The sequence below is a fragment of the Orycteropus afer genome, unplaced genomic scaffold, assembly GCF_000298275.1.
Source record: "Orycteropus afer afer isolate SDZICR_OR568_19922 unplaced genomic scaffold, OryAfe1.0 scaffold00053, whole genome shotgun sequence".
NCBI classification, from domain to species: Eukaryota; Metazoa; Chordata; class Mammalia; order Tubulidentata; family Orycteropodidae; genus Orycteropus; species Orycteropus afer.
The window spans coordinates 12,156,025-12,171,657 of NW_006921640.1; the positions used below are offsets into that span (position 1 = coordinate 12,156,025).

At 39.4% G+C, this 15,633-nt stretch overlaps 1 protein-coding gene across 1 annotated transcript in view; it reads right to left on the reverse strand.

The window, feature by feature from the left end:
- Nucleotides 1–15,333, reverse strand: part of DOCK5 (dedicator of cytokinesis 5) — a 210,921-nt gene extending 195,588 nt beyond the window's left edge. Inside the window, exons 1-4 of the mRNA XM_007938781.1 lie at nt 15,312–15,333; nt 14,423–14,463; nt 8,195–8,250; nt 5,919–6,015 (exon numbers count right to left, since the gene is read on the reverse strand). Of these exons, the coding sequence (XP_007936972.1) occupies nt 5,919–6,015; nt 8,195–8,250; nt 14,423–14,463; nt 15,312–15,333 (216 nt within the window). The remainder of the gene's footprint in view (nt 1–5,918; nt 6,016–8,194; nt 8,251–14,422; nt 14,464–15,311) is intronic.
- Between the last annotated feature and the right edge of the window lie 300 nt (nt 15,334–15,633).

The window sequence follows — 15,633 nt, forward strand, 5'->3', positions numbered from 1 at the left end:
CAGAAGGGACCATTCCCTGGAGAAGGATGTCATGCTTGGTAAGGTGGAGGGTCGATGAAAGAGGGGAAGGCCCTCAACAAGATGGACTGACACAGTGGCAGCAGCAATGGACTCCAGTGTAACAAGAATCATGGAGCTGGCCAGGAGCGGGCAATGTTTCGTTCTGCTGTCCATAGGGTCTCTATGAGTCAGAGACGACTCGATGGCACCTAACAACAGCAACTGAAATACCACGGGATAGCTTTATCCCTTTTCACACTAAACTCAATTCTGCTATTAAATAGTGAAACTCCACACCAAACTCTGGTGAATACAACATGAGCATACCATCATTAGCAAAGGAATTTGGTGAGCCAAGATACATGAATCGTATGTCTTCACCCCATTCACTTATTTCTCATTTCCATTCAGTAGCAGGTTTGGCACAATCCAGAGGACAAAGATAACAACCCGAGCACAGCAGTTGTGTTTTACCAACAAAAAAAGTGTACCTCCTTCATAATCTCCACTCTTATCCACACATTTTAAAAAATCTTGTTTCTCAATACTTATCATCTGATACTTTTCTTCAGTCTTCAATTAAAAAAAAAAATGCTAAGGAACAAATTCATGTACATGCTATTCCTTGATGATGAAGCTTATTACATCTACCACTAACTAATCAATTAACCAGAATTGAAGAAAGCTTCCTATGTAAGTGCAAGATGATCCATTTAGTCTGCCATGCTTACAGAAGCATCTCTGTCCTCCAGAAACTGATGATTTAGGGACTTACAATTTAGCTCCTTCCTCAACTAAACATAAAGAGATCAAAAGATCAGCTTCATTACAAGGCAGAATGCCCCTAGGGCCAGATGATGCAACAGACAGTAAGTGCTGCTACAATCCAGCAGGAAACATTATGGATTAGAGCACTTAGAAGCCACATTATGAAGAAGTAAAGGACTTGATCTAGGCCTTGAAGGATGGGCAGGCAGGGAAAAAGCATACATGTTTCCCCTAAAGGCGCTGGTGATTTCTACTGCTATGATTCATCATGGGAAACAACAGCCCTAAACAGAAATAAAATATTGTACATTAGCTTTTAGAAATTATGTTTGAATGAACATTTGATTACTGCTTTTAGTACTGAGTAAGTTCCCAACAACCTCATAAGATTGGTCTTTGAGAGTGAAAATGAAGAATCAATACACGACTGAACAAAAGGCTAGATAAACAAAGCCACATGAAGGAAGGAGAAGGCTCTCAGGCCTTCAAGTCTAGTCTTATAACCTGACAGAACCCACTCACACAGCTAATGAGAGAATATACCTTCATCACAGGGATTTTTTGTTAGTTATGGAAGCATGTAAGACACTTACAGAGAGAAGGCCTGGTGATGCTTACCTACTAGGTCTTAAGAAAGTGTTAACTTTTTTTAAAAATGCATTTTATTGAAATACAATTTATGTACAGTGAAATACACAAAAAAGTAAAGTGACATGGGTCAATGGAATTGTTTTCCCCCCACAGTGTTCCCTCCCCTCCCCTCCCACCCCTGGCAACCAACAAAGAAAGTTTCCCTCCATATATAAACCTTTCCTTGACTCTTCAAAACAATGAACTAATACTATATCTGTCCTTCTGTGATTGACTTATTTCACTCAGCATAATTTCCTCCAAGTTCATCTATGCTATTCAGTGTTTTTCAGACTCTACATTATTCTTTAGTGCTGCATAGCATTCCATTGTGTGCACGGATCATAGTTTGGTCAGCCACTATGTCACTGATGGACACGTAGGTTGTTTCCATCTTTTTGCTGTCATAAATAGTGCTGCAATGAACATGGGTGTTCACATAACTGTTCCTGACCTGGCTCTCACCTCTCTAGGATATATACCTAGTAATGGGATTGCTGGATCAAATGGTATTTCCAATTCCAGCTTTCTAAGGAATCGCCATATTGCTTTCCACAGTGGTTGTATCACTTCAGAGTTCCACCAGCAGTGTATGAGAGTCCCAATCTCACCACATCCCCACCAGCGTTTGTTATTTTCTATCTTGTTGAACCTTGCCATCAGTTGCTGGGGTGAAATGGTATCTCATTGTTGTTTTGATTTGCATCTCTCTGATGGCCAGTGATTGTGAGCATCTCTTCATGTATTTGCTGGCCACCTGAATATCTTCTTTGGTAAAGTGTCTTATTCATGTCTTCTGCCCATTTTTCTACTGACTTGTTAATCCTTTTGCTATTGAGGCATTGGAGTTTTCCATAAATCTTAGAGGTAAGTCCCTTGCCAGATATGTAATTATCAACAAGTATGGATTTGTTGCTGTCATTTTGTTATGTGCTTTTTCATGGTATTGATTTCTTTGTTCCATATAATTTTCTGTGCTGAGCTCGTTTTGTTTATGAATCGTGTTATCACTTCTTTCATTGCTATTGCTTTAGCATTAGCTAAATATTTGTGCTGGTCCTCTTTTTTATTTTGATGTGAAGGTTTGTCATTTTTCTTTGAGGTTACCCTGTGATTTATGGTTTTCTTCCCAGTTTAGAACAGTTCATTCTACCTTGTAGTTGTCTTGACTTCCCTACCATTTAGAAGTTCTGTAACTACATAATTTTTTCCCTGTTTGTGGTTTGTGGTGTTGTTGTTGTTGTTATGTGCCATGGAGTTGGACCTGACTCATAGCAACCCTTCCTTCGGTTTCCAGGGAAGTATTACTACAGAAATACATTGCCCAATCTCCTCAGAAGAGGAGTGGCTGGTGGGTTTGAACAGCCAGCCTTCTGGTTAGCAGTCAAGTGCCTTAGGCACTATCCTACCAGAGCTCCCTCGTGTTTTGTAGTTGTCCTCATTTGTCAATTGATGTCTCTGGTTCCCTGTTTACAATGTTGTAGGCTTATTTACTTTGGATACTTCTATAACTGGGTTGGTTTCTGGGTTACGTCACCATGTGTGTTAATGGTCGGTGGTTGTTTGCTGTTGTTGGTTCTCTGTCCAAAGGACTGTTCAGCATCTCTTGTAAGGTTGGTCTGGTTTTAACAAATTCCCTTAATTTCTGCTTATCAGGAAATGTCCTAATTTCACTACCATATCTGAGGGAGAAGTTTGCTGGGTATATAATTCTTGCTTGGAAATTTTTCTCTTACAGTGTTTTATGTATACCATCCCATAGTCTTCTTGCTTGCATAGTTTCTGCCAAGAAATCCGAGCTTAGTCTTATTGGTTGCCCCTTGTAGGTAACTTTTTGTTTTTCTTGTGCTGCTTTCATGATTCTTTGTCTTCAGTTTTGATGAGTTTGATGATATTATGTCTTGGTGATTTTTTTGGGGGGCATCTATTCTGTTTGGAGTTCATTGGACTTCTTGAATGAATATAGTCTCATCTTTCATCATACCAGGAAAATTCTTTTTCAACAAATTTTTGACAATTTTCTCTGTGGTTTTGTCTCTTTCTGTTCTGGAATTCTGATTACACACAGGTTATTCTTTTTGATGGTATCCCACATGAACCTTAGCCTTTCTTCATTTTGTTTTGATCATTTTTCTGATTGATCCCTTTCCAAAGAAGTATTCAGGTATTTCTCTTCCACCTCATTAATTCTATCTTCCATTGATACAATTCTATTCCTTTGCCCATTCAACGTGTTAATTATTTATGAAAATTTAGTATTAATCTTCTGGATTTCTGTGTGTAGATTTTATATCATTTCTAATTTTTCATTTATTTTGTCATTCTGTTCTTATATTGTCTTTCAAAGTTGTGGTAGGGTTTTCTCTGTGCTTTCCTCAAATTTGTCAGTGTTTTACTTGATCTGTCGCTCAATTCGTTGAAGGCACCTAAATATAATTCTTTTGAATTCCTTATCAGGGAGTTCCAATGCCGCTTCTTCCTCAGGGATGTGTTTTGGGTCTGTATCCTTGTCCCTTATTTCTCCTGCTTTATCTTGCTTCTTTGTGTGGACTGTGATGCTCTGTTGCCTCAAGGAATTGTGACATTTTCATGTTTATATTTAATTGGTGATTGCATGTTTGAGTGACTTGCCCACGATTTTCATTTTCTTTGTTTTGTTTGGATGTTATCTACATAAGCAGGGTACTGTGCTGTGCTCCTCTATTTGCTAGTTGGCAGCACTTATACACTCATCACCTGTCTCCTCTCCTATTGTCAGCCTCTCACATGTCCCTGCCACCCTTGGCAAATGGAGCCTATTCTGAGATTCCTGGAATCCGAATGAGAATGCTGTCACTTTAAAATTCAAAAAGGCCACCACTTGGAAAGACTCAAAATGGCTGTTCCCTTGGATGCTTTAAATATCCAAAGTGGCCACCACTTGTAAACAATCAAAATGGATTCGCCCTCCAGATAGCCAAAAGTCCACAGCCCAGGTTTCTTCCCTACTTACTGTTTCCCTTCCTAATCATAGGCCACCAGCACAAATTCTCAGGTCCCAACACCACTTGGAAATATTCAGGCTATTGGTCCCGTCAGAGTAGCTGATAGTCCACTGCTCCGATCATCTCCATACTCACTATTTTTGTTCAGGTTTTTCCACTGTTGTTGTTGTTGTTGTCATGTGCCCTCAAGTTGGACGTGATTCATAGTGACCCCTCCTTGGGTTTCCGAGGCAATATCACTACAGAAGTAGATTGCCCAACCTTCCTTCTGGAGTGGCTGGGGGGTTTGAACCACCAGCCTTCTGGTTAGCAGTCAAGTGCCTTAGGCACTACACTACCAGAGCGCCACTAGTTGGTGCCTAATCCACTTTTGTATAGTTCCTTTCAAAGCTCAGGGCTCCAGGATTATCTTTGTATCTCTGTCAACTAGTTTCTCTTTTCTTTGTTGAAGAGGGTCTGTGTAGCTTATCTGCCTATTCCTCCATCTTACCAGAAGTCAAGAAAGAAAGAACTTGAGAAGAGTTTTTGAGCATTCCACCAACTAGGAAAGTGCTTCCTCATGTGACAAGTGCAGGCATGCTGCCAACAAACTTGAGCATCCTACCCTTCTGTTAAGGTGGCTTTGTAGTTTCTCTCAGTTTGATAATATTGGCTACTAGACTTACCTTGTCCTGACTGCGGACCTACATGGAACTTCTGATTATGGTTTATCATGTAGATAATGTGTTGGGTCTTGTGTAATGTCCTACTGATCTGGAATATCTCATTAGCATTCTATGGTCAAACCAGTGTGAGGCTGAGGTCTGAGGGTCGGTCTCAAAAACAAAAATCTTCAGGTCACGTTTTAAAACAACTCATGTTGCTGAATCTGTAACATACATTCACCAACAGAGACAATGCAACCCTCATGTTAGCCCTCATCTGGCTTAGCAATGAAATGTTCACAAATATACATGTCAGCATCAAGAGCACATCTCAGTGTCCTCAACCATAAATTGATAATAATTATACCTATCTTACAGGAGGGAGTTCTGGTGGTATAGTGCCTAAGGCATTTGACTGCAAACCAGAAGGCTGGTGGTTCAAACCCAGTAGCCACTCCTCAGAAGGAAGACTGGGGAATCTACTTCCATTAGTGATACTGTCTCGGAAACCCAAGGAGGATTCACTAGGAGTCAGATCCAACTCAACAGCAATGAGTTTGGTGTTTTTTGGTTTATCTTGTAGGGATGTTGAGAAGATCTTTTCGGCACTTGGTTAAGTGTTTAAAATTGTTATCACCGTTATTACTTTTACAATCGAGATGTTTGTCAGTTGAGAGGGGAAAAATGACTTAATTATGTCTTCTTCCTCCGTTGCTCTGTATTATCAATGATCCTATTCTGAGGAAATCTGGTTATCAGACATGGTGTAGTCCAGGTAAGACGAGTCCCACTCTGTGCAGAGATAATAAGTGACAAACACCTTGCAGAGATGAACAGTCAGTCTGAGGCCCAAGAGTAATCCTGCAGGCTCCAAGTCCCAGGGGAAACTTACCACATACAGCTTGCGCCAGATGACAGCCCATTCTCGCAGAGTGGAAGTGAGCTCCTGCACCAGGGGAAGCTCACCTGGAATCACAGTCTCATTCTGCCTAAAGGGAACCAAACAGAAGCTCACTTTACCTTGTATTGATCATTGCTGCTTTCTTGAGGGAGGTCATATTTCCAAACTCAAAGTTAGGAATGGGACTGTGTGTGCTTGAAACAAAGCAAAATGTTTCCATTGAGGGATTTTGTGTGGAAGCTCTGGTGGCATAGTGCCTAAGGCATTTGACTGCTAACCAGAAGGCTGGTGGTTCAAACCCACCAGCCACTCCTCAGAATGAAGATGAAACAAAGCAAAATTTCTCCATCAAGAGGTTTTGTGTAAGGAATTTTAATTGTATTTATGTATCAAAGAAACAAAGCTCTGATGGCATAGTGCCTAAGGCATTTGACTGCTATTCAGATGGCTGGTAGTTCAAACCCAGCAGCCACTCCTCGGAAGGAAGACTGGGCAATCTACTTTCATAGATACCACCTCAGAAACCCAAGAAGGGGTCACTATGAGTTGAATCAACTCAACAGCAGTGAGTTTATCAAAGGAAAGGAAAAGAGCTGAGAATGCCACAGTTCTCAAGATGAACAGAGTTTCTGCCATGAAATAAGCCAAAAGGTTAGCTTGTACCTCGCCATTTGGGATCTCTATGAGAACCTAAGTTACCGACAAGGAATGGAAGCAAAAATTCATTATTTTGAGTCAGTTCTGCCAAGTGTCCATTTCATTAAAGAGAATGTGGTGGAGAGGGCACATGGTCAAAAAAAAAAAAAAAAAAGCCCTGAGGCATGGGATCACAAACTGAAACAGCTGGCTGGAAACAAGGCAATGCTCTCTCTTGAAATGGGAGTGGCTTTTCTTCTCATCTGCTGTTTCATAGTACAGAAAACTTACATATACCCAAAGCCTCAGTAATGTTGTTGCTAGCTGCCGTCGAGTCGGTTCCAACTCACGGCAATCCCGTATGTGTGGAGTAGAACAGTTCTGTAGCGTTTTCAAAGCTGTGGCCTTTCAGAAGCAGAATGCTCAGGTGCCTCTGAGTGGCTTCAAGCTGCCCACTTCCCAGCTAGTAATCAAGTGTTTAAGCATTTGCCCCACCCAGGGGCTCCCCCTTTACATTCGGCTTATAAAAATGCTGCTTTTACATTTGTTCACATAAATTCTCTCTGATATTTGTATGATTAGCAAATAGAAAGAAGGAGAGAGTGAGAGTAGGCAAACAAATGGGGATGAGGGGTAGGACTGTCAGATATAGCAGACAAATACACAGAATACTCAGATAAATTTGAACTTCGGCTATATTACAAATAAAGTTTTAGTACAAGCATGTCTTATAACATTGGGGGCATATTTACAGTACAAAATTTACTTCTTATAACATGAATTTCAAATTTAACTGGGCATCCTGAAATCTTATCTGGCAAGCCCATTTACTGAGTACATGTCTCCACTCTCCCTCTCCATCACTGTGGTTAGCAACAGTGGAAGCTGCCTAGGATAGCCCATTAGAGGGAGGAATTCTCCAGGAAGGCAAGACATTTGGCTTCTGGTCCTGGTTCTCCTACCAGAGTTATGTGAATTTGAACAGGTCTCCATTTCTTGTCTACAGAAAGAGTGCTGAATGTATGACTGAGGATGTTCTTTCTAGTGCTGAGTCTATGTGAGTCTGTGACCCGGTTGCCCTTTATTCCCTCAGTCCCATTCCGTTCTCTATCTACTCTGAGATTCCAGTCTAACTCCAGGCTCTCCTTATCACCTCCTGAATTTTCTTGCTAGAAGGCTAATCAATTACAAGTTCTCTCTTCCAGGCTTCATGCTGTGTATTCACTCTTCTCAGCTGCCATAGAGGTAGTACTTTCTAGCATAAATAGTAAAGTGGGCAAGGAATAAGAATATCCAAAACTTCACAGATTTTATTTGGGGAGCCCATTCACATACATTATTTTATTTAAATCTCACGTCAAGATCATGATCAACACAGGGCCAGATTTGTGTTCTCCCAATTTTCAATGTAAAAGCCCAAGGAGCACTAAGGTTAAATGACTTATCAGTTTAGGATATCAGACGAGAGGAAAGAGAATACAGAGAAAGGAATTATGTCAGGAATAAGTTTTTATTCATGTCTTGTTCATAAGAGAAGTGGAACTGATGAGATACTTAAGTACATAAGACATTCTTTAATGATAATTTTACATCTTCATCATTTTCAGGAGTCTTCTTTGGTTGGAACTTACCCTCGGTCTTCCACAGTTGCTTCTTTCAAATGGATATATGTTTCAGGGAAAATACCCTACAGAGAAAAGAACTTTGGTTATATAGTCATAAAATCTCATCCCAAAATAAAGAACATGAAATAGGCAAGAGTGAATGGGAGGACAAAAAGAAACCATTGTAATAGGTAAGCTTTGCTATCAGGCTTGCAAGATATTAATTCTACTACCTGGCTACCTAAACAAAAACAGGGCTAAAATATATAAAAGGTATAAACTAAGATCACTGTCATGGATTGAATTGTGTCCCCCCAAAATATGTGTCAACTTGGTTGGGCCATGATTCTCAGTAGTTTGACAGTTATGGAATGATGTAATCTGGCAGTTATGCAGTGATCTCCCATGATGTGATCTGACATCTGACATGATAACCCAATCAGTTGTAAAGGGATTAGGGTGGGGTGTGACACCCAAAATCAGGTCACAACCCTGATGTGTGGGGAATTCTCCTGTGGGTATGGCCTGTATCACTTTTATAAGAGAAAAAGGGAGAAAGAAGTATGCAGAGAGAGAGAGAGAGAGAGCGAGAGAGAGACCTACTACCACCAAGAAAGAAGAACCAGGAGTAGAGCATATCATCTGGACCCAGGGTCCCTGTACCGGGAAAACTCCTAGACCCAAGAGAAAATTGATGATAAGGACTTTCCCCCAGAGCCAATAGAAAGAGAAAGGCTTCCCCTGTAGCTGGTACCCTCAATTCAGACTTCTAGCCTCCTAAAAGGGAGCTCTGGTAGCATAGTGCCTAAGGCACTTGACTGCTAACCAGAAGGCTGGCGGTTCAAACCCACCAGCCACTCCTCAGAAGGAAGATGGGGCAGTCTACTTCTGTAGTGATACTGCCTCGGAAACCCAAGGAGGTGTCGCTATGAGTCGGGTCCGACTCAACGGCACATAACAACAACAACAACAACAAGGCTCCTAAACTGTGAAAGAATAAAGTTGTTTGTTAAAGTCATCTATTTGAGGTATTTCTGTTATAGCAGCACTAAGTAACTGAGACAAACAAGATTCAGAGAATATAGGATAAATTCTTCATAAATGAAGAAGTAAACATACCTGGGTCAAGTCAGAGCTACCATAATAGTAAGGAGTCTAACAATGAGCCCTAAAACTCCTCCAAGATCCTACATACTATGAGATGCTTCCCTTACAGGGTTTCACATAATTAGTGAGATGGATGGCTATATACTTATTGGCTTATAAAATTAGAGTAATTTTCTAAAGTAATTCCTCTTGGCACTTTAATTTAAACAAAATGCACCCTAAATCAATTCATATTAGTTATCTGGTTAATTTCAGCTTTTCAGTCTCAAAATGCTCTCCATTTTACATTTCTAAGAGGCAGTTCTACACCAGTATTACAAGACTGCCCTGAGGAAAACTAAGGCCCAGAAAAAGACAAGAAAACCAGTTGGTAGAAACTGAAGATCAGATAGGAAGCAAGTGACAGATTTGAGTTTTCTTAGATACTCAAAAACATTGTTGTTTTCCTGTGTGGTATGTTCATCAGTAAACAGAGAAATCCTCCACAAGTTAGATTGACTTGGTGGCTGCAACAATGGGCTCACATATACCAAAGGTTATGAGGATGGTGCAGGACCAGGCAATGTTTCACTCTGTTATAGGTAAGGTCGCCATGACTTGGAGCAGACTCAACAGCAAATAACAACAAAAGTAAGAGAAAATGTCATCTGGAAGAGGCACTGGTTTAATGGCATCATATATGCCAGACCAGTAGAGGTCAGAAGAGAACCCTTGTAACTGGCACCAAAGACTCAATTATAACTAGCCCTGGAACTACAAAAGATAATATGAATCCAGTGAACACTATACATGAGGGGTGGCTGACCACAGTGGTGTGAGAGGGGGTATCCCACTGCCTGGAGGACTGTGATCATAGACATGTGCCCAGTGATCCTCTTGGAGATGGGAAATCTAGTGAGCTTCAAAATAGATTGGTTTTATGTACTATATCAGTACAACCTTCTTCTTTTTCCCTTTTCATCCTCTGGCAATAAAACAAGAAATTGGAGGGAAAAAAAAAAAGTGAGATTAACCTGCTCTCAGTATTGGGTGATGACAGTATATCCCGCAACTGCTTGAGTCAGAAACAAAAGGGCCATCCTTTCCCTCTAAGCAGGAAGAACAACAATAAAAATGGTGTGGAATTCTCCTCAAGGTTTTGTGAAAGGGACAGAAATCGATGAGTAAGGATGCATATACCCATTAATAAGAAGACCAACACTTGACTGCTAACCAGAAGGCTGGTGGATCAAACCTACCAGCCACTCCTCGGAAGGAAGGTTGGGCAATCTACTTCCATAGTGATACCGCCTCGGAAACCCAAGGAGGGGTCACTATGAGTCGGGTCCGACTCGACGGCACATAACAACAAGACTGCCTACAGGGACAAGGAGGCACTGACCTCTTTCATTATGGGATCAGGATTCAGAGTGATTTTTGGAAAATAGACTGAACAGTACAAAACAAACAAAAATTCATGTGCACATAATTTCCTTGAGCCTGATTTCTGATGAGGAAGGTAGAATTTTGATGTTCCAGACCTGTCCTTAGGATAACTAAGTAACTGGGTTTACTCTATCTGCTGAGCTGAGGTAAATGCTTTTTTGACTATTACCTCTGTGGAGAATAAAACTTAAAATGTCCAGAACTAATAAAAAAAAGAAGGGTGTTCAGAAGGGTTGAACTGCGTAAAGTTGTAATTATAAGGAGCCATGTTCAGAGGTAAAAGTAAAATGTAAGCTTGTTACTCCAAAGAAATAGCATTGCCGAAGATTTGCAAAATCAAGATGAAAGGACCAATTAAAATTCTCACACATTCATCTGGTAATTGGTCTCCTTCTAAGAATCAGGAGGAATCTAATACAGAAGTATTCAGGAATAAAACTGAACAGTGACTTACTTTGTGACAGTTAAACAGATCATAAGCATAATTTATGTGCAAGTATGGCAGATTTTCATAATAAGACATTGTTTATTTTGCTCTATTAGTTCTCTATCATTTGTAGGCACCATCTTTCCATGACAGTATATGGCCATTTACAGTCTGCCCTGGTAAATCTGAGCCTCGTATAATTTTCCTAGGCCATATGACACACATAAAGCAAGAGTAAACCTGGATAATACATTTCTGACCAGCAGCCTATCTGTCAAGTCGGCTCTTCTTTCTCAATGCAACGCGCTCAAGTGAGTAAAAAGGAAAAACCAAACTAATGATTTTCCCTAGATACTGCCCTTATCCATACACTCACACTCCACACTGCCAGAATCAATAATCAATTTCTGAAAAGCTCTTGGCTTCCAAACTTGCAAAACCACTAGCTCATTTTATTACCACTCTAACAGGGCTAGGCCTGCTAATAAATGACACCAAAAATTCCTTTTAAAATAATAGGTCTTTTAAATAGCTCTTCCCCTAAAGACCAGCAAACAAAGCTGTTGCATTAAAGCAGCATTTCAAGTGGGCTGGATCTCTTAAGGCAAGTTGTCAGAAGGTGAGCAAAATTCATGACAACTGATTTTGAATTCCTTCTATTTTTCCTTAAGCTCTTCACAAGAAAGAAATTTCAGCTTAAAAATCAACAAATAAACACACAGCCTTTGTTTTGTCTCTTCATTTCAATGAATTATAATTTTAATTGTTAAAACCTAAGAGAAGCTGAAATAATTCTTCTAAAGGGTGAAGTTTAAAGCATAGTAAGAGGTAGGTTTTTTTTTAAACACACACACACACACACACACACACACACAGTTAAAAAAAATCCAGAACTTGTCATTTGAATTCTAGCAGAACACCCTATTCATCCACTTTTAAAGCAGACCAAAGGGGCACTCCCTGGGTGAATTTTGATATATTGGGAAATCATAAGATGCCTTAGAAACAAAGGCCTTCTATGCTGGAAAAGGATACGTAAATACTGTAGACTTTCCAAAAGGGAAAATCTGTGGTCTGGGAACCTGTTTCAAAGTGACTGACATTGACATTTATCATTTAAAAATTAAAAGTTTTACTTGTTCTTTCAGTGCAAATGATTTTGTCTGCGAGTGGTACTTTGTTCATTTTTAAAATTAACTTGCTTTTTTAAAGGGAGCTATGGGAGCTTTGGTGGCCTAGTGCCTAAGGCACTTGACTGCTGCTACCCAGAAGGCTGGTGGTTCAAACCCACCAGCCACTCCTCAGAAGGAAGATTGGGCAATCTACTTCCGTAGTGATATTGTCTCGGCAACCCAAGGAGGGATCGCTATGAGTCGGGATCAACTTGATGCCAGTGAGTTTGGTTTTTGAGTTTGTTTAAAGGACCGGGAATTAAATGGCTTAAGTATTCTTGCTCTTTAACAAATTTAGAACATCAAAGTTGCTAACTCTAATCATAGTGTGAGGTAACTCCCATTTCTATATCTATGAGTAAAGTGAACACTGATAGGGTTAAGCATCAACCAAGGCACAGAAGTGGCCATATTCTATAGTCTAAAAGAGAGAGAGGTATTCACTTTCTTCTTTCTCTCTCATCTGGTCATGCTCTTATTCACACAGGAATGTATGCCACCTCAGCAAGGTCCTCATTTGAAGGCCTGGAGAGATTAAAGTCAATATGAGATTGACCCAAAATAATTAAGCTGTATAACAAAACAGCATACAAATCTAACTGTAGATAGCAAAGTTCAGCAACAGGACTTGGGGAGGGACTAAAGGACTTATATTGGAGACACTGATACTTGCATTAAAAGTAAATACACCTTTATGTGGCACATCATTAAACTGTAAAAGTTAACAAAGTGCTATGTGCACACAATACATATGCAAACACTGAGTGTGGCTTAAGATTCAATAATATGGAAAGTTGGACCAGAAAGTCCTGGCTTTTAATGGCCTGTACCCTACATAGGGACCTTCAGTGGTGCAAATGGTTAATGCACTTGGCTACTAACTGAAAAGTTGATGGTTCGAGTCCACATAGAGGCACGTCTGAAGAAAGGGCAGTGATATACTTCTAAAAACATCAGCTACTGAAAACTATGTGGAGCACAGCTCTACTCTGACACACATGGAGTTGCCATGAGTTGGCGTCGACTCAAGTGGAACAAGAACCTTGTAGAAAGATGTTTTCTGAGGCTCTTTACTCCTGTGAGTGGTTTGTGGCCATCAGCCTATGTGCGTGCAAGGATTACTTCTAACTTATGCTACTTTTTGAAGAATAAAAACTGGAGACATTTTTTACTTATCTCTTGATAAATGTTTCTTAGTAAATTTTCTCTTACCCTTTTCCTAATTTTCTATTTGGCATGTGCACTAATTGTGTAATTATAAGGCCCTAACAACTTTGTGTTTTCAAAACAAAGTGCTGACATGCTGTGCTGCTCCTGGCTGCAGTGTCAAGGAAAAGAGCTGACCTGGCTGAAAATAAGATGAGAGGGGTATTAAGATATTTAATAGATTTTTCTTTAGCTTGATGATTAGTAGCTTTGGCACTAGGAATAGAATCCTCTGGTTCAGTATTTTTCAAACCCTTTGGCCACACCTAATAGTAAGGCATGCATTTTAGTAGCAACATATATTCATAAAAGTATATACCTAAAACAGAAGGGTCATGAAGGAACCACAGTGTTCTATATTCTCTTCTATACTTTCAGTTTCATATGTTTCAGTATGTTGGTTATAAACCACTAGAATTTTTTCATGATGTACTACTGTGGTTATGAGGCTCAAGTCTGAAAACCCTACTCTAGTTTATCCATTTTACAATGAAGGAAAGAATCAAGTGGAAATGGGAGATCCTTCAATTCTAGAAATTTAGCACTGGAACTAAGTGATAAAGGAATATGCACAGGTCCTCACTGAAACAGAGACCCAACTATAGGAAATGATACCATGTCACCACTCAGTTTAGCTTGATGTACAGGGAGAAAGAGGTGGCAGAGGGGCTTCTAAGTTCACGTCTGGGCCTTGATCCTTGAATTTGATAGTGGGAAATACAGTAGCTGCAATTCACTCTATTTTATTTGAGCACTGAGGTCAGAGAATTTGTTTTGAAATCTAAAGAACAGCCATCAAAGAGAAAACAAACCAAGTTAGAAAAAGCAGAGAGCAGAAAATGGGATTGGATAGCACAACACAAAACTAATAGACATTTCAAAGTGATAAAAAAAAAAATTTTTAATGATAAGCCATACCTTTTTAGATTTATTTTGGAGGGTATATCCTCTGTACCAACCTGTCAAGGTATAAAAGAACATAAAATGCTTTAAGTAATCTAGGCTACTACAAAGATATTAGCAATATACACTCTTATTTTCCTTTAGCAATACTAGCTGGAACCCAAGAGACAATTAGCAAATAATTTTTTAGAACATGAACATTTTGGTTTATTACATAATAAAGATCTGGATCTATTTTAGAGCTTTACTCTCATAATAACTATAGGTCTTAAAACTCACCTAGAACCAGGCCTTTCTCTACTTCTTTGGAAAAAGGATAGAAGAAAAAAACAAGACAGAATGTAATCCAAACTCTTAACACAGTAATAGCTTGCAGTCTTTCAATAAATCCTTTTGCATGAATAATTATGGACTTTCATCCAATATATATTCTACAAGTCACCTTATACTATTAAGATTAAAAAAAAAAAAAAAAAACTCACTGCCACTGAGTTGATTCCAACTCATGGTGACCCCCATAGGGATTCCAAGGCTGTAAATCTTTACAGCAGCAGACTGCCCTCTCTTTCTCCTGCAGATCAGATGGTAGTTTTGAACAACTGACTTTCTGGTTAGAAGTCAAATGCCTTAACCACTGCTCCAGCGGATTTCCAGTATTATTAAGATAGATATTTTTAAATCATTTTTATCTGTTCTCTCTCCCTTTCAAGTTCTCAGATTAAAAACCATTATTATGCAACAGTTTTAAAGTAGAACAACAAATCTTATATTTACAAACATTTGCACCTAAAAAAGACACACTGTATTCAAAATATACAAAGAACTCCAAAAACAACCCAATTAAACAATGAGCAAAGGATCTGAACAGACACCTCAAAAAGATATACAAGTGGCAAATAAGTACATGGAAAGATGCTGGATATCATATCGTATGCCATCAAGGAAGTAAAAATTAAAATAACAATGAGATGTCACTATATACCTATTTCAAACACACACATGTGACACATTAAAAAAAAAAAAAAACAGTTGCTGGTGAGTCAACTCTGACTCATGACTGGAATGGCTAAAATCTAAAACACTTAAAACACCCAATGTTGGTAAGATGTGGAGCAACAGGAATTCTCATGCACTGTTGGTCCAAACCAAAACCTGTTGCCATCAAGTCCATTCCAACTCCTAGCAACCCTACAGGGTGGAACAGAACTTCTCATAAGGTTTTCAAG